Here is an 18,971-nt window from a genome sequence, read left to right as displayed (position 1 = left end):
AACTTATTTCCAAGGCAATAAGAGGGTGAGTGTGCATTTCCTCTTTTATACTATCTGGTTTTGATGGTAATGATCATCAGAAAAGCTTTTCTGGTGGATGAAAATGGACAAAGCACCAAGAACATGATGGTCAAGTATGGTGTGTATGTAAACCAGCTCTCTGGGGAGAAAAATCTCTGATTGATGGTGTTTACCAATTTCTGTAGTGTGAATACTCTTGCCATGGCCAATTCCAGGCTACCAGTGGGCCTGCATGATTCTTGAATATTTAATAATTGGCTTTCTCAAGCCCATACAAATGACTCCAGCACATCAGTGCCACATCAAGCCCTTATTTATGGAGCAAAGAGCTCTAAATGACATGTCTGTGGACCTGAGGTCTCTCATTTTCTGTACAATCAGAGGAACACAGAGAAGGTTGAAACAAAATACTTTTCCTAAACAGAAATGTGCCAAAGGGCTAGAAACTATGCAATAGCCATGGGTACTGAGACACTTGTGAACCAGCTGAGAACCTTCTTCGGTGGCTTGGAACTGCCATGTGGACTTACCTGAGCTAAGTGTTCACAAACTATTATGGGCTTCAGGATTTGAATAAAAAGCAAGGAGCAAAGCAGGAACCAGAGAAAAGCACTTTTCTTTATTTTTCCCTAGTAATTATGAAAAACTGATTAATTAAAGCAAACAAAAACAACAAATTTAAGACAATGGAGTCAATATCCAATTTTTGTGTTTGTGTGAGTGACAGTGCTTTTCCAGAACAGTCTCAGTGTCACAAGGCTGAAAGAGGTGTGAGAGAGGTTCTTCCTCATAGCTTCTGTGGTAGAACTTGAATCCCAGTCTCCTGAATCCCCACCCCATGGCCAATGTTCTTTCTACAACTTTTGCTGCTAGGCTGATCTTGAGTTTTGGATAATGTCAGGAGATGGTTATGCAGGAGGAAGGTATATTCATTCTTCCAACAGGTCTGCATGAGGGCTCATGATTCCTTAAATATGTACCTAGTATTTTCTCTGTGCCAGGCACCAGACTATGCACTGAGAAAAGGGGTGGGATCAGTTGGGGGTCGAGGGGGTGGATTAGGGTGGGGGAGGTAGACTGTAAACTACACCGTGGCCTTGTCTTCATGGAGCTCACAGTTCTTCAGCAATTATATAAATAATAAAATTTCACGAGTCAGTGTCCTGAGGCAGAGTATAATAGGGGACTTTTTTCCTGAACTTGTGGGGGGGGCAGTCAAGTGGGCTTCCCTGGGGTAGTAGTAAGCAGCAGTTAATCTGGAGAATGTGGATGGGGCAAGGCCAGGCAGAAAGGACATCCAAAAGCATGGTATGGTCTAGGAAGGAAAGGAGGCCAGTGTGGTGGCAGAGGAGGAAGAGAGGAGGCTGGACAGGCTGGTCCCAGAGGGTCTTGGGAGTCCCTTGAGGCTCCTGTTTTACCCTCCACCCACAGTCAGTGCCCTGATGGACAGGCTGGAAATAGCAGCTGCTACTGTAGCCTTCTCTCTAGGATGCCTGCTAAATCCTTCCTTCCTTCCTTCCTTCCTTCCTTCCTTCCTTCCTTCCTTCCTCCTCCTCCTCTTCCTCTTCCTCCTCCTCCTCCCTTCTCCTCCTCCTCCTCCTCCTCTTCTTCTTCTCCTTCCTCCCCTCCTCTCTCTCCTCCTCCTTTTCTTCTTCTTCTTCTTCTTCTTCTTCTTCTTCTTCTTCTTCTTCTTCTAAGTTTATGTATTTATTTATAGAGAGAGCACACAAGCAGGGGAGAGGCAAGGTAGGGGAGAGAATCCCAAGCAGGATCCACAGTGTCAACACAGAGCCCAACATGGGGCTTGAACCTACAAACCGTGAGGTCATGACCTGAGCTGAGACCAAGAGTTGGACATTTAACCAACTGAGCCACCCAGGCACCACTATTCCTTCTTCTGATGGAGAGTGCTGGCCAAGGCACAGAGCACACATGGCTCCTCTCCGCAGATTTCCTCAAAACCCCCGTGAACAGCCTGATGTAGAGACGCCCATCTTCTCCCTGTGTTACACTGATATAGAATGTCTCTGGTGGATCCACATTAGTGGTCCTCGTCTTTATTCCATGGAGGCTGCATGTCCCTGTTGTCAGCACTATCCTCAGGGCTTCTCCAGATCCCACCTGAGACCCTGTGGGAGACATAGGAAGTCCCCTCTAGACGAGCCACTGTGTAAAAAACTAAGCTTTGGTTCTTTATAACTGAATCTTGTACTTGAATTTACATGGACATTGCACACCTTGTTCACCCATATTGGTCCCAGATCACTTTCTAGAGTCTGCATGTTTCATTTATACTTAAAGCACAAAGACTTAGGCTGGGGAGCTATTCAAAAGAAGGTGCCAAGAACTTATATAAGAAGGCAAAGTTGGATTGCTCTTGTTACTTGGGTGAGTCAGAGACTATTCAGTGTTTGAAATATATATATTTTAGTTTCTAGAAGAAGTTTAATGTGGTTTTGAAAGTAGGAACCTTACTTTTTTTTTCATAATTTCATGTTTTTCAGCTTAGTGTATTTAAATTTGCTTTGACACATTAGGTGAGGTTCAAATGGAAATATGTCCTTGGAATTGGGCCATGAGGGCTTTGTTGGAGGACAGAGTAACTGCGTGGACAGAGAAGGTGGATGAGGGGAACACTTAGGTTTCAGTGGTGAGACAGAATTGATACAGTGACGCAATCGGACAAGTCTGGCATCCTGTGCCATCTCCACAATTGTAGAGCTGTGCTTCCCTCGGTGGACCCTGGGGACTGGTATCAGGACCGCTGCAGCGATGGCTTAAGAAATATTCAGCAGAAATGTCTCATGGAGCCTCTGAGTATGTGTCATTCCTTAGGTTTTGATTTCCCTTTTTAAGGAAAGAAAGTATCTGTAAGTGTGACCAGTATCATTGACGTATGCCAAACCCACTGCCTGCAGAATTTTGCCTTAAATAACTCCATAACCACTGAATAAAAGTATGCATAATTGGGAAAACACAGACTGCTGAGTGAATTGAGATTTGGAAACTCATATGTTCTTAATTGTGCATATCTTTTTTTTAAATGAAATTTAAAAAGGATTCTCTTCTAAATGAGATGTGAGTGACTTTCTTGAAAGGCTTAAAAGAAGACCAGATTTCCCAAATGAGCTTTTCTTTGCTGTTTAATCAAGCCCAATGTCAAATATCTCTGGGTAACTGTGAGGCCCAAGACTCCCTTGGTGATCTCAGAAGGTCCGAGGGCTTGGCACTGGGACAGTGATGTAACAGAAGTATGAATTTGCAATCTGAATAAATAATTCACCTCTTGAAAATTTAGCACACTTTAATTAATGCATATAACCTGTGTGCCACGACTGACCATAGGCAAAGGCTTGTTACGAACTCTCGGAAACGGCAGAACCACCACTTACAGGGGTCTCTTACTTCCTTCTTCACCTATAAGTAGCTAAGGACCACAGGAGCACAGGTAGTATCTGGTGTTCCAGAGGTAGAGAAGCCACGAAGATTAACAGTAGATTTAGTGGGTCACAGTTGTGGTGTTGGGCTCCTGTAGTTTGTAACCACCACTTCTTGTCCTGCAGCTCCTACGAGCACAAACCAAGATGTCTAGGGACTCCTAACCTGCTTGGCCTGTCAGTCTCCTGCTAGATGAACAAGCCCATTCTCTGTTCCAAGACAAAGATTAATCCACAGCAGAACCTCTCCAGGCCTCTTCCCCTTCTTGGACTTGCTTCTCTTTCCTTGAGGCACAGAAGCTTGAAACTCAGTGACTTTTAGAGCTCCAGAGCCAACCATAGTACTTGTCCATGCCCAAAACATCATTGTCAGGTTAGTTCCACTGAGGAGGCCAACCTCGGGACTGGCTGACTTCTCCCTGCCCACAGTGAGTTGCATCATTACTGGGTCAAACATCCTGCTTTTCCACAGAGTCCAGTGATAAGAATTAGGTTACATTTGAATTCTGCTCTGTAAGTGTCTTGCTGCTCTAGCTTCTCCTTCTCAAGCTGTGGAACTCAAGTGGGGCAAGAGCAGGGCGAGAGGGGTGTCCATCCAGGGATGAGCCTGTGTGGGGCCATGTAGCCTTGATGCCTTAAGGAACACACACTCCCTAAGTGGCTTATTTGCCCGATTTGCTCCTTCTGTTGCCATCAGCTACATTAGTCTATGCTGTTAATTGTATTATTTTGAAAAGTTACTAGAAAATGAGAAAGTTCAGGAAAAATATGAATATCAGTGATGTATTAAGTAACACTCCAGGGCGCTAGGTGGCTTGGTTGGTTAAGTGTCTGACTCTTGGTTTCGGCTTAGGCCACGATTTCACAGTTTGTGAATTTGAGCCCCATGTCAGGCTCTGTGCTGACAGTGTGGAGCCTGCTTGGAATTCTGTCTCCCTCTCTCTCTCTCTCTGCCCCTCTCTTACTTGCTCTCTCTCTCTCTCTCAAAATAAATAAATAAACTTAAAAAAAAATACTCAGGACATCTGGGTGGCTCAGTTGGTTAAGCGTCCAGCTCTTGATTTTGGCTCAGATCATGATCTCATGGTTGTGGGATTGAACCCCACATAGGTCTCCACACTGAGCTGTCTCTCTCCCTCTCTCTGTACCTCCCCCTGCTCTCTCTCTCTCTCTTTCTCAAAAAGAAAACAAAATTACAGTCAAGCCCTTCCACAGAGCAAATGCTTAATAGTTGGGGAATCTGTCTTATTACACAGAAATTAAAGAAGCTTCTCTTTCAAAAAATGTTTTCTTCCAATTTCAGGTATTATTTTAAAGTTCAAGCCAAAAATCCACATGGCTACGGACCCATCAGCCCTTCGGTCTCATTTGTTACAGAATCAGGTATCTGCAACTTCATATTCTCATTCTTCTCCTTTTCTCAAAGACAAATCACTTGGAATCATGACTACAATGGAATAAAAACTGAAGAAGTACAAATCTTTTCTATTTAATGAGTTCATATTGGGTATCACTTCATAAAATAAACATCGTTTTCTTTCTGCTGTGCTAAAATCTGGATAATAAAATTAAGAGTAATCGTCATTGGGAACTGCCTGGAAAGTGGAAAGGTCAAATTCCAATGAAAGGGAAAAATCTAGTTTTCAACCATGTGGGAAAGATAAGTTTGAATCTCTCTGTAGAAGATTTAGTTACAGAGCTAATTTTTTTTTTATTACAAACAGCTGAAGAGCATCGATGTCATGTGGCCAGAGAGGCGGTTGCTTCTTCCAATTAGTCAGGTCTTCAAGATGCTTCTTTTGCCAGGAGACAAAGATGTCTTTACTTCATACGGAGAGTTTAATTAGAATAGCAGCCAGTCTTATAAGCAGTGTCACTCAGAGGATGTCGGTGCACTGGGGCATGCTGGTGTCCAGAGCTCTCTGGCCCTCCCATAAGGTGTTCTTGTGGTCATGGTCCACAGCAATGTGCACAAACTGGCCATGGCCACAGTCCTGGGTTAGCAGCCTTTCCACACAGGAAACTATGCTGGGAGCTGTTACCTATGACCCTGAATGAACCAGGTCACCTTCAGAAGCCCGTGTGAACTGGCTGTGCGCTAAAATTGCTCTCGCTTCTCTTTGGTTAGATTATTTCCCACACGTAGTTCGATCCCAGGACATTTGTCATTGGAAGCTATTTTTAAGTGTGATGATTTGAAATCTGCATCACAGTAAGTAGAAAAGATAAAATCTTTCGTGGGAATATGCTTCATACTAGAAATGCTGGCAAAGGACCTCAAAAGCGTTTTTACTAGTTTCATTTAAGAAGTGTGTTCCTCATTAATAATTAAGAAAGAGAGGAAATCATTTCCAAGGGTTAATTTGGTAAAGAAGGGAACGTGTCTAGTTCATGGCTACATTTCCTAAAAAGAGAGTGGACCTTTGGTGACGATCAGAATTAACATGATAAAAGTGTATAGAAAAAAATAATTCAAATCTAGAAAGCTATCAAGAAATTCTGTCCCCAAGTCTGAGAACAGAAATGTAATTTCTGAGACTGCCATACAGTTTGAAAGAGATAGCTCTCTGCTACTCCCCCTCCTAAGAAAAGTCCTGCCGTGCCCCCACCCTAACCGTTGTGGCTTCCAAAGAGTGAGCGTTGGCCCCCCCCACCCCTCTGAAGAAGACTGTCTTTTACAGTCAGCTCCGAGGAGATCCTTACGTATGCCATTTGACAATTTGATAATTACTTGCAATTTGACAATTATTTGCCCTGGGCATCTTTGCTTGTTCAGTGAGTTTGTTCAAGCTTCTCCTTCCCTTTGCACAGCCCCGCTGAAAGTGGTTACTTGACAACAGGAACATTGTCAAGGAATTGAATTCTGGCACTTGCCGAACATAAAAATCCGTGAAGCAAACGTGTACGTGTAATGTAGGCTGCACCACAGGGGCAAGCTTTGGTTGTTGTTTGTGCTGTGCTGTTGTTCCGTATGTTCCCCTCCACCCTGCCCTGGAGTATTTGACATTTTTTTCAGCAGACTGTTGAAACTTAAGAGCAGGAGAGCAAAACAGGCATTCACACTTACAGCTAATGGTAGGTCCCTGTTCTATGAGAGTGAATGAAAGATCTGTACAAAGGGGTAGCTCAAGGGAGATTTGGGTAATGGAAATATTCTGTATCCTGCTTGTGGGGGTTCCAAGAACAAATGCATGTGTTGAAACTCACAGGATATTTACCCTTAAAGAGCAATTTTTCTTTATGATCATTAAAAAAAAAAATGAATGGCCCATGTTTACCTAGCCCATGGCATTTTATAAAAATGAACTATTTCTTTTTAAGTAACTCTTTCTTAAGGTTTATTTGTGTTTATTTGAGAGAGAGAGAGAGAGCACGTGCATGCATGCTCGCACAAGTGGGGAGGGGCAGAGAGAGAGGGAGACACAGAATCTGAACCAGGCTCCAGACTCTGAGCTGTAAGAGCAGAGCCCAACACGGGGCTCGAACTTGCAAACCGGGAGAGCATGACCTGAGCCAAAGTTGGACCCTTAACTGACTGAACCACCCAGGCACCACAAAAATGAATTTTTTCTAAAGCAGCATTCCTTAAAAAGCTAGTTCTGTATTTTCTTAAGTGGCATTATTTGGGCTAAGATACAGAGATTTTAAGTACCACTTTGTTGAGGTGCAAGTGGCATACAGTAAGCCGCACACACACACGGTGTACAACTCAGTAGCTTTTAAAGTGTTTACCCCCTTGAAGCCATCACCACAATCACACCAGTGAATATCACTATCACCCCAATGTGCTCACTGCTGCTGTGCAACCCAACTCCCCTGTCCCCGCCATGCGCCCATCTTCTCCCCTGTTTCCAGGCAACCACTCCTCTGCTTTCCATCTCTCTAGATTATTTACACTTTCTAGAATTGTATACAAATGAAATCATACAGTGTGAACTCTTTTGTCTGGCTTCTTTCACTCAGCAAAATCATTTTGAGATCCATCCATCCATATTGTATATATCAATAGTTTATTCTCTTTTATTACTTAGCAATATTCCATCATATGGCTGTGCCATAACTTACCCGTTCACCTGTTCGTAGACATTTGAGTTGGCTTCAACTTTCTGGCTATTACAAACACAACTGCTGTGAACATTCATGTACAAGTGTTTGCATGGACAAGTGAAAAGTGTTTGCATGGACAAGTATTTGCACGGACATGTCTCTTGGATAAATACTAAAGAATGGGGTGGATAGATCAGATAGTAGGTATATGTTTACCTTTTTAAGAAACCAAACTTTTTTGTCAAGATAGACACATCTTTTAAAAATGACAAATATTGAATTATTTTGTAGTACCCAAATCAAAATCTTAACTATATTGTCCCACAACTTCTATATAAATAATAAGGCAATTTAATTAGAAAAGAATATAGGTGATGGGCAGGAAGGAAGGGACTTGTTGGGATGAGCACTGGGTTTTGTATGGAAACCAATTTGACAATAAATTATATTTAATATATAAAAAAAGAAAAAGAATATTTCTCAGAAGGAAATGCTTAGAAAATAAAAACTAAGGAAAACATTGGCATCTCTCAAATAAAATATATTGTATCTATTCCAGGGAGTTCTTCAGTTAGCACTCTCAGTTACAATAAACATTTCAACAATTGCATGGTTGTGAAATATGATAGTGAAGTCAATTATTTTTTTTTCACTCTACAGACAATCCTCTGCTTGTTGTGAGGCCACCCGGTAAGTTTCTCTTCTTGATGTACATAATAAACTTGACATTCTAGTAATCATGTTGAATACTGAATATGAGATTGCTATGATTACAAGTAGAAATGCTAGACCATTTTTGCATTTTTTTTAATGTATTTTTGAGAGAGAGGGTATGAGTGGAAGAGGGGCAGTCTCCAAGCTGTCAGCACAGAGCTGGACGTGGTGCTCGAACCCAGGAACCATGAGATCATGACTGGAGCTGAAGTCGGAAGCTTAATCCCCTGAGCCACCCAGGCTCCCTGACCATTTTTGCATTTTTATGATTTTTTGACAACTTCTGTGGTTTCCTTGTACTCTTCATCCTGATCTAGGAAAAAGAATGATCTGAGAATTTTTTTTTATAGGACCCTAGCAGCTAATATCTATAAAAGAAAACCATTATGGAGTGGCCAATATCAATGAAATAGATAACTATATTTATATTCCCTTTCAATATTTTAAATTGCTGAAAAGAGAGAAAAATGGATTAAGTGTACAACGCATCTTTTACTTGGTGTTTCAAACCAGCTGTGAATGCCCTATTGCTCAAGTTCAAGACAGGTCTTATGAGTGACAGGAACAGTAGGAGCCTATGCTGAGGGACTTTCGGAGTGGAGAGGTAGGATGGCATGTCCCAAAAGATCAAATATGCCATTATATCTTATTTGCCTTGGGGCTTAAAGGCCTTTTCTTACTTCAAGAATCCCTTATAGAAATGCAAATACAGTACTTGAAATATGTTCAGGTAAGAGGAACTCCTCAATTGTACTTCAGTGCCAAGAAAGAAGGGGAATGAGGAAAAGGGTGCCCACTGAGGAGGTGAGAAAAGCCCTGAGAGGAGGGGAAAGGCCAGTGAACAAGTCAGATTTTCTGATACTTTGTGTGACAATAAATGTTGTGGAGTGCCATGACTTAGAGATTATGTTTTGTATTATCAAGGTGGTGAGCCCATCTGGATCCCATTTGCTTTCAAACATGACCCCAGCTACACGGACTGCCACGGCCGGCAGTATGTGAAGCGGACGTGGTATAGAAAATTTGTGGGAGTTGTTCTTTGTAATTCACTGCGGTATAAGATCTACCTCAGTGACAACCTGAAAGGTAGGTCTTTGAGAATGGTGTGGTGTGGGAAGGTATTGAAATGGAAATTTTTTATTTTACCAGGTATTAAATTGACATAGCAGGTGCATCAGAATGTATTTGAAGTGTGGACCCATTATATCTCACTCTGGCTCAACACAATTTGGATATTTAGGCTCTATTTTGGAGTTACTCGTTTTTGTTTTCTGTATTTTTTAAATCCACTACATTTTAGAAATGAGGTCCAAAATTCTGGTAGATATATGAAGTCCAATTTTCTTTGCCATTAATTCAATAATAATAGGTATGAGCATAAGCCAGAAGTATTGAAGAACAGTTCTGCCCACTCTAGTCCTTGCCATTGCCACACCGTTGTGAAGAAAAACTGTAGATGGTGAAGCATACATCAGAAGTATTATTTTTTTCTGTGTCTGAATAAAAATTGCATTGTTTTCATTATGGTAAGGCATTAAAACAAAGAATTTCATGAGTATCTTGAGCTACTATTTCAAAATGCCATTTCTACCCAGCTGGCTTTGACTCATCCACCTATACAAATATGGTTTTTTTTATTTTAAAATTTGCACACCTTTAAGACTTTACTACATACATTTTTAAAACCTTTATTCAGCTGCTATAGATTTTTTTCATGTGTCATTTTGTTTTTGTTTTTGTTTTTGTTTTTCATGCTAGTGGTGATCATTTAAAGACAACGTCAAAACAAAGTCTTCCCTACCATTCTCCACTCTGGCAGTTTCTCAGTGTGTGTACCTCTCCTAACACCCACTGTCTATTTGTTTATCTGTGCTCTTTCTTTTCTCACCCACCATTGTGCTTTCCGTGCCCTGCATCAGAATTCCCGGGAGAGATTACACAGCCACTCCAGTATCCCAGGGTTGACTGAAACAACTGCCCTACTGTGCAGCTGTGGTTCAGTACCACGGACAGCAGCTTATGACTCAGACACACACCCTACTTCTAGTTATGTATGAAAATAGGTTCTATTTTTTACAGATCTTCATGCCTTTTGTAATTATCTCATAATATATTCTCTATCACAGTTTCATCTATTCCTTTTCTTAAAGAACCAAGGAGTAAAAAGCCCTACCAGTTAAAAGCTGAAACTGCCTATTATATTAATAGTTTCCATTTAGTGAGGACTTGTTAAGTATTTAGCATACACAAGCTTGCTGAATCCTTACAACACTTATGAGGTTGGTGCCATTATAATTTTTCCAATGTGGAAAGTATGACACACAGAATTTAAGTACCCAGTTCAAATGGTCTCCAAAGCTTGTGCGAACTCTCAAACCAGCTGTACATTTTTTGACCAGTCACTGACCCATTATATTCCCTCATGCAGATACATTCTACAACATTGGAGACAGCTGGGGAAGAGGTGAAGACCACTGCCAGTTTGTGGATTCACACCTTGATGGAAGAACAGGGCCTCAGTCCTATGTAGAAGCTCTCCCCACCATTCAAGGTAATTAGAACAAAGGCCTGATTATACCACCCTGGGGGCTGGGAGAGGAAGGCTAATGTAAGGAGAAAATCACCAGAACTCTCCCTTTTGTTTGCCATTTAAAGACAGGTGTTGGTAACATTTTGGATCATAAAAATAAGGAATCAGCAAAATACTCCAACCATGTGCTAGAATTGGGGTGAACTTAGGAAAGGCAGGGATACCAAGGAATATAAGACCTTGTCCATACTCTCAGAACAATCACTTCCCTGCTCTGTAACTGGGAAAGGTAAACAAATAGTGAAAGGTAACTAATTTAAAGAACAACTTAAAATACAGATAATGACAAGAATTACATCACATAATTGTCCTATTATCAGGTAATTGTGCAGATTATAGTCTGCACAATAGGGAGGCAGGCCACTTGAAGCTATCGGGGAAGAAGAGCCAGAGTCTGAGCTGGGTCATAAGAAGACCTAGACATGCAGAGATTGGAGAGTCTTCCAGGCAGAGGATGGCACAAACAAGGGTACAAAGGAGGAAAGAGCCAATGAACATGCAAACCAACCATAGCTTATCATACACTTCAGAAGATAGTGTATCAACTATTTCATTAGGCATTATAGAGTGAGAACAAAGTATATCACTCTTAAAGGTTAACAACTTGTAATACACTACCAACTCCCTCAACTGCCAAAAAAGTAAACGGAACAACTGAATGAGGTACAGCACTGTTTCCATTATGCACTTAACTCTTAGTGATCTAGCATTTTCAAGACTGACATGTTCCAGCAACATGTTTTAGTTTACAAAAAAAGATACAATAGGCTGGCATGCAAATTGCCCATTTTTAAAGAGTTAAGATAGAGTAAAATACACAAAACAGTAAAATAAGTGATTAGAGTTCTCCTAAGAAACAGAACCAGAAAGAAAGAGAGAAACAGAGAGACAGAGAGAGATTGAGGGAGAAGTGTCTTAAGGAGTTGGCTCATATGATTGTACAGGCTGGCAAGTCCAAAATCTGCAGACTAGGCCAGTAGGCTGGAGACCCAAGAAAGAGTACGTGTGGCAGTTTGAGTCTGAAGGCAGTCTGCTGGCAGAATACCCACCTTTTCAGGGGAGGTTAATCTTTTCCTAGTAGGGCCTTCAATTGATTGGATGAGGCCCACCCACATTCTAGAATAACCTGCTTTACTCAAAGTCTGATGATTTGAATGTTAATCTCATCTAAAAACGTTTTTACAGAAACATCTAGAATACTTGACCAAATATCTGGGTACCATGGCCTTGCCCAACTGACATAAAATTAACCACCATAGTCAGTATATAAAATATATCACATTTCTTTATTTTTTCAGAATCTTGCATTGCCCCAGGGTTACTATGCATTATTTATAGTTCACTGTGTTTCTGCGACTGTGGCCATGGTTTTGGTTCTGAATAGAGGTGCTGCTTACTTAGCATGCTCACTGGTAGAACGGCGGGTAACCTTTCATCTGGCAAGAATGAACAGGGCCAAAGGGGAGTTGCCACAAACGCTTTTTGAGCAGGTTGGGGCCTCACTTTAACTTTATGGGAGAACTGCTCAGAAATGCTATAGTATTCTTTCCTTGGAGAGATTCACTGGAAAGAGATCTAAAAGCCTACCCCAGATTCCAAGAATTAAACCTGGAAGCTTGAGGTTCCAGGCAAGTCAGGAGGCCCTAAATTCTGTGAGGATAGGTGGGAATCTTGCTGAGAGTTGCAAGACTCAGAGAAACATTCTCTCTCTCTCTCTCTCTCTCTCTCAAAATAAATAAATAAACTTAAAAAAAAAATAGGGGTGCCTGGGTGGCTCAGTCAGTTAAATGTCCAACTCTTGGTTTTGGCTCAGGTCATGATCTCACGGTTTGTGGGATCGAGCCACATGTCAGGCTCTGCGCTGACACTGTGGAGCCTACTTGAGATTCTCTGTCTCTCTCGTTCTCTGCCCCTCCCCCACTCATGAATGTCTCTCAAAATAAATAAATACACTTAATAAAAAAGACTCAGAGAAGCATTTTACTTACTAGGGTACCGACCAGCTTATTATAAAAGTGTACAGTGGGTGGGAGCAGACAGGTGGAAGAGACACATAAGGCACAGTGTGGGGAAAGGACACAGAGTGTGCACACCCTCTCTGGGAGTGCCCTCCTCTCAGCATCTGAACCTGTTCACCAGCCCAGAGCTTTCAGAACATCGTGCTTTTGTGTTTTTGTGGAGGCTTCCTTACATAGGCATGCTTTAAGAAATCACTAGCCCTTCATGACTGAACTCAATGTCCAGCCCCTGTCCCCTCCGCAGAGGCCAGGAGGTGGGACCAAAAGTCACACCCTCTAATCACATGGTTGTCCTCTCTGGTGACTAGCCCCGCCCATAGATGCTTTCTGAAGGTAATCTCATTAGCATAATCTCAGGAGTGGTCCAAGGCATTTGTTATGAATGTCCAGATACCTTAACCACTCTTATCACTTAGGGAATCCAAGAGTTTTAGGAGCTGTGTGCCAGGAACAGGGATGAAGACCAAGTGTATAATTCTTATTATAAATCACAATATCACAGATGCACTTTCTTTCCCTCTCTTTCCTTTTGCCCTTTTAGGCTACTATCGCCAGTATCGCCAGGAGCCAGTCAGCTTCGGCAACATTGGTTTTGGAACCCCCTACTACTATGTGGGCTGGTATGAGTGTGGGGTCTCCATTCCAGGGAAGTGGTAACCATGGGATGATCGTGCTGAAACTTGCCCCGTCCGGCCCCCCTGGGCTAACTTGCACTAGGGGCTGAGAGCAGGAACAGACAGAGAGCGTTCCAAGCCCCACCGACCCTGGGTGCCAGCAAGGCCACATGGTGGACACCGGACATTTCAGGCGTCTTCAGTCTGGAACTCAGTCCTCCTCTTTGGCCTGGACTACACACAGTTCAATGTTGCTGTTAACTTTGCTTCTCCACGTGGTTTCCTTGTAATAGCACATCCCAGAGAAACACGCAACTACGGTAGGGGATGCCCACTGATTGAGTACAGTTTTCACACTTTTCAGGCACAAAATTCAGACATGTCGTCTCCAGGGAACAGCATAAGTAAACATGCGCTTGCTTCAGGGACTGCTACGTGCTTTCTTTTCTCTCATCGGACTCTTCCAAAATTAGTCAAATTTAAGTTTCAGATCACTCTCTATGCAGTAGAACTGAATTACTAAAAACACCACCAAAAGAGATATATCCTACTTCAGATTTATTCCATGGACTTACCCACTACTAGATCAAATGTACCAAATCATATTTGTAAATTCTCAATTTTGGTATATATATATATGTATATATGCATATACCTATCCTCACTTGTCTGCAAGAACACCGATTAAAGTTGCTAAATTTGTACTTGTTCACTAGATAAATGTGTGTGGGACTTTTTGGAGCAAAGGCACTGTTTACTAACATCTTTTGGAAGGATCCACAGGATCCACAGGATCTGTATGCTACGTAACGAGGACAATGGAAGTGCCTGTCGCTAGACTGTGGGAGTGACGGGGATACTGCAGTGTTAGCAGTGACCTAGTCACAGACCGAGTGCTTTCTACCTAAGGAGACAGACAATCTTTCCAGACCCGGGTGAAAACTACTAGTTGCCTCTCTGGGGACATATCCCGTATGTTTTCAGAATAACTGGGGACACCTGGATGGCTCAGTCAGTTAAGCGTCCAATTCTTGGTTTGGGCTCAGGTCATGATCTCATGGTTGGTGAGTTCAACCCCTGCATTGGGCTCCCCAGTGAGTATGGAGCCTGCTTGGGATTCTCTCTCTGCCTCTCTCTCCCTCTCAAAATAAATAAAACATTACAAAAGAAGGAATAACTAAGATTTTACATCCCAAATGATTTAAAAATCCAGTTTAAAAAAATCCTTTCCCCTTTCCTGCCTGAGTATTTCCTCCTCTACATATGAACATCTTATCCCTTTTGACTACCACACAAGAGCATTTATTAAAGACATGTTATTCTAATTCTTTTTAAAATATGGTGTCCTTTCCACGAGCTTGGTTCCCCTGTGTCCTCAGGCAGCTCCGTGGGATGAAGATTTTGCCTTCTTTCGTAAAGATTTCAGCATAGGGGAAGCAATGGTCGGAAGGAGCTGGAGGTGTGCCCTTTTCTGGGGCCCCCAGGCTGTACCACCGTGTACTGCTTTAATGGCAGAATTCAGTCCAGCCTCCTGGAGTCAATTATTTTCAGTACCAGTACTGTGTTGAGATGAAACCTGATGTATCTGGTGGGTTTGAAGGTAAAACTTACATGGAAACAGGTAACTTTGCAGGGTCCTTTCGATGGGGCTGTGAAAGCTGATATTCTCCTCAGATTCCACAATCCCCTTCCCACGATAAAGAACAGTAAAGAAAATACAAGCATTCTGACAACCTGGGAAGATACTAGAATTCCTGAGGGGGCAGATTAGATACCCAGTTCGTATGTTACTCACGGTTTAATGTGCAAAATAGGATGGGCTCCTCTAAGGAGCTTTTGGGGCTTTTGCCCATGAAAGGATTATTTAAAAAAGGATGTCTGAAAACCTTATTCCGTATCCAAATGAATGTTCAAACATACTTCACAGTTCTAAGTGAAAGATCTGATCTTTAAATATAAGTGAATTTTCCCAATAAACACACAACTTGCTTCCTCCATTTCTCCCGCCCACCCCTCCAAACTTCTGTCTGGGTTTAGCCTCCACTAGCATGCTATTGGAGAGCAGAGAAAGATGCCAAAATGAGGCCCTGGGGAGGGGAGAGAGCACCAGCAGATTGCACATTTCCTGAAAGTGTTTCTTCGGGTATAAATAATTCATTAGCATGGACAAGAGGAGAGCCATTTGGTCTGTTCCACAAGCCTGTTGTGGTTACGGGGCCTCCTTTGGAAGATACAGAGCTCTGGATCATCCTGGAGACACAGGCAACCCCTCCTCTGCGATTCACACACTAAAGGGCGCATTCCCCGCCTCACCCCCAAAGGACTGTCTGCTCATTTCACATACTAAAGGACATGTGTCCCTCAGAAGGAATTTATACTCACCTCACAGAAATAAAAAGAATTTACTTGCATTCACGCATGCAATGATTTTCAAGCCCTGCCTAGATCCTTAGACTGTATTTCGTTATAGAAATCTAAACTTCTAGTGAAAGTAAATGCTTGGAGTTTTTGATGGAAATTCCTACAAACCCCAGATGACAGAGCAGCCAAAACAAAAGCAAAAACCACTGAATCTCAGTATAGGTGGTGGTATTATTACTGATACTCTGTCCATACTACGTTATGTAATGGTCCAAACACATGCATGGTGGCCACATCAAGTTTCTGGTTCTGTGTCAGTTCTGGACGCCACATTCTCGGAACACCACAGGTCTCAAAACCACTTCATGCCAAGTTCAGAGGAAATTAATGGACTGTTTTCCCAAAGAAGACTTCCTCTATTTCAGAGGCTCTGAGGAAGAAGAACTTGCCAACTCTAGAAGTCAGAAGTAGGCACACGTGTGAATTAAAGGAAAAGAACATTTGGCTCAGTGGGATGCAGTTTTAGAAGAGTCCAATCATCAGAGGAGTCTCATCGGAAGGTAGTGAGATGTCCATCACCGAAAAGCCTCAAGTATACCTGGAAATGTAAACTTACAGTTGGAGGCCCACACCTGTTTTTCTATGGGCTGTGAGCTCAGAATGGTATCTATGCATTTAAAGCATTATAAACATAAGAGACAGCTGAACAAAAAACCAGTAATATATTACAGAGACCATATGTAGTTTGCAAGGTGTAAAATACCATCACACCCTATTAGAAACAGTTTGGGTACCTACGGATCAGTTTTCTTGAGGTTGAAAGAAGGTTTAAGCATTTAAAAACTAGCACATAGTACTTAACAGGTGTCCATTCAGTTTTCTCTTACTTGAGTTCTATTTATTTCTGACCATCTCTACAGCCTAATAATGCTTGAACGCTCCAAGTGGTTGGATCCTGGGTTCCCAATTTTCCCATTTGGCAAACCCTTTGTTTGTGCTGTGGTCTCAGGAGGTAACTCGCTCTTTGGGAGGCTTCATGCATATTTATTACCATCTGGTTAGAACATAACTTGCAGCTTTTACAAGATGAGTTTTGACTTATTTTCTCCCCTTTGACCTACTCGAGCCACATGTCTTGGTTAGTTCAAGGGGGCTGGGGAATTTGGAAATGTGGTGATAAATGGGGTTACATTGGGGTTCCTCTCTCTGCATGGAAATCAGCTCTTAGTCACTAGTACAGTTATGTGATGATTCTGCTGATAGAATCAATCAGCCCATGCTTGTGTAGCATCTTACATGTTGTAGATGCCTTAAAATCATCTCCTTGAGGTGTAACTATTTTGTAGTTACAGGTTAGAAGTGAGTTTTAAAAAAAATATCTCCCCAACTGTCCATTTCCAACCATTCTCAGATCAGGTTGAGCTCAGTAAAATTGTATGAAACCACAGAGTGTACCTGTTATGAGGTGTGGTTTTAAATCTTAGTTGTGAGATTATTAATGTACAGAGTTTAGCAATCAAATGAGAGCTAAGCACGCAAAGGTTTATGATAAAAGTGAAATGAAATTGATATGAAATTGCAAGTCAACAGGGGCTCCTGGGTGGCTCACTCGGTTAAGCATCTGACTCTTGGCTCAGGTCATGATCTTAGGGTCATGAGATTGAGCTCCGCGTTGGGCTCTGTGCTGAGCATGGAGCCTACTTAGGATTCTCTCTCTCCCTATCTCTCTCTGCCTCTATCCCCTGCTTGCACTCTCTCTCTCTCTCTGAAATAAAAAAATTTTTAAAGCAATGAGAAAATGAAGCCGACAAATTTAACACACGCACAAAAATGTTTGATCTAGATTGGGAAAGCAATATTCTCTCAGGCAGTGGTTATTTGATGGCCAAGAATAGAAATACCTCGAGAGTTAAGTAAAGGGTTTGTGTAAGGTTGGACTGCACAGTCTCAGGACAGGAAATAATATGTGGGAGGCACTGCTGGGTCACAGGGATTGTCAGGTTGGGAAGTAGTTGTTCTTTCCTCTTTTCCTCTCTGGTGTGTTGTCTCTCCTGCTCTCCATGCACAGCCCCATTCCCTTCCCTGCAGATGGCTTTCTCTGGATGCAAGTGGCCCAAAGGGCTGCCGTATACAACTGCAGTGTCTGGCTACCACACTGTATGCAGCGATCTGTCTACAAGACCTTGTAACTTTGCTTCTCCAACTCTCCGAGTCTCTCAGTTTCCAGTTCCAAATATCCCCACTACACTCTGATTGGATATGTTGGGCAAGGGTCCACATGCTGATCAAATCAGCTCTTCCCACGTGGGGGTGTCAACTGGTAGAAACCAGACTGCCCATGCCTGCCCCATGCACAGGGGCCGTTTGATATGGAGAAAGGTAATAACTGATGTCTTGGGACAGATACACATAGGTGAATAAGAAATCAAATAAGAAAAGTGAATCATTTTAAAATCTGGCCATTTTAAAATCTCAGGATGTATCATGTTTGTTCACGACGAGGCTTTATGTTTTCTATGCTCTTGTCTTTCTACCATTGGGGTAATCTCCTGATAGAATCCAGGCATCCACATCAGGCAAGATGCTACGCAAGCATGGGTTGATCAGTTCTATCAGCGGAATCAAATCAAAGAAGTTCGAGGATAATTCTAAATATTTCTGATTAAATTATGGGCTGGATGCACTCTACCACACATATGTTTCTAAAGAAAAAATTAATGTATTCCTTTTACTGAGATGCTCCCGGAAATTGTTAAATTTTGCTATTTTTTTTAACGTAGGCTCCATGCCCAATGTAGGGCTTGAACTCACAACCCTGAAGACCGAGAGTCAAATGCTCTATCTACTGAGCTATCCACGTGCCCCAGTTTCTAAATTTTGGACAGAAATAAGAAAGTATTCAAATACACAGTCTTTTGGAAGCTTTCTGTTACCAGGTCAATGATGAAATAAATGGCTGATACTAGCATAGTCTTCCTGAATGAGATACAATGAATTAGCCAGAAATGGAAACTTCTTGATAGCCCTGGAAGTAAATGGCCCTGAATACTCACAGGGGTGGGTGGTGGTTGTGGAGTGTCTCTGGAGTGATGAGAGGTGCACTTTGCTGGGTGCTTTGAGATACCCACCTTCCTCAGGGTAAAATCCTAGGTCCTTCCCATAGCCTCCA

General features: G+C 42.2%; 1 protein-coding gene across 1 annotated transcript in view; it reads left to right on the top strand.

Annotated features, from left to right (window-relative positions):
* The window catches only part of FNDC1 (fibronectin type III domain containing 1), a 105,627-nt gene extending 91,482 nt beyond the window's left edge, over window positions 1-14,145 (top strand). The window contains exons 19-23 of the mRNA XM_019412698.2: window positions 4,762-4,841; window positions 8,166-8,195; window positions 9,144-9,305; window positions 10,648-10,770; window positions 13,369-14,145. Of these exons, the coding sequence (XP_019268243.2) occupies window positions 4,762-4,841; window positions 8,166-8,195; window positions 9,144-9,305; window positions 10,648-10,770; window positions 13,369-13,484 (511 nt within the window). The 3' untranslated portion in view covers window positions 13,485-14,145. The remainder of the gene's footprint in view (window positions 1-4,761; window positions 4,842-8,165; window positions 8,196-9,143; window positions 9,306-10,647; window positions 10,771-13,368) is intronic.
* Window positions 14,146-18,971: the final 4,826 nt, after the last annotated feature.

The sequence above is a fragment of the Panthera pardus genome, unplaced genomic scaffold (genome assembly GCF_024362965.1).
Source record: "Panthera pardus isolate Hobbes unplaced genomic scaffold, ASM2436296v1 HiC_scaffold_17, whole genome shotgun sequence".
In the NCBI taxonomy this organism is placed as follows: Eukaryota; Metazoa; Chordata; class Mammalia; order Carnivora; family Felidae; genus Panthera; species Panthera pardus.
This window is presented reverse-complemented; position numbering and strand designations above follow the sequence as displayed.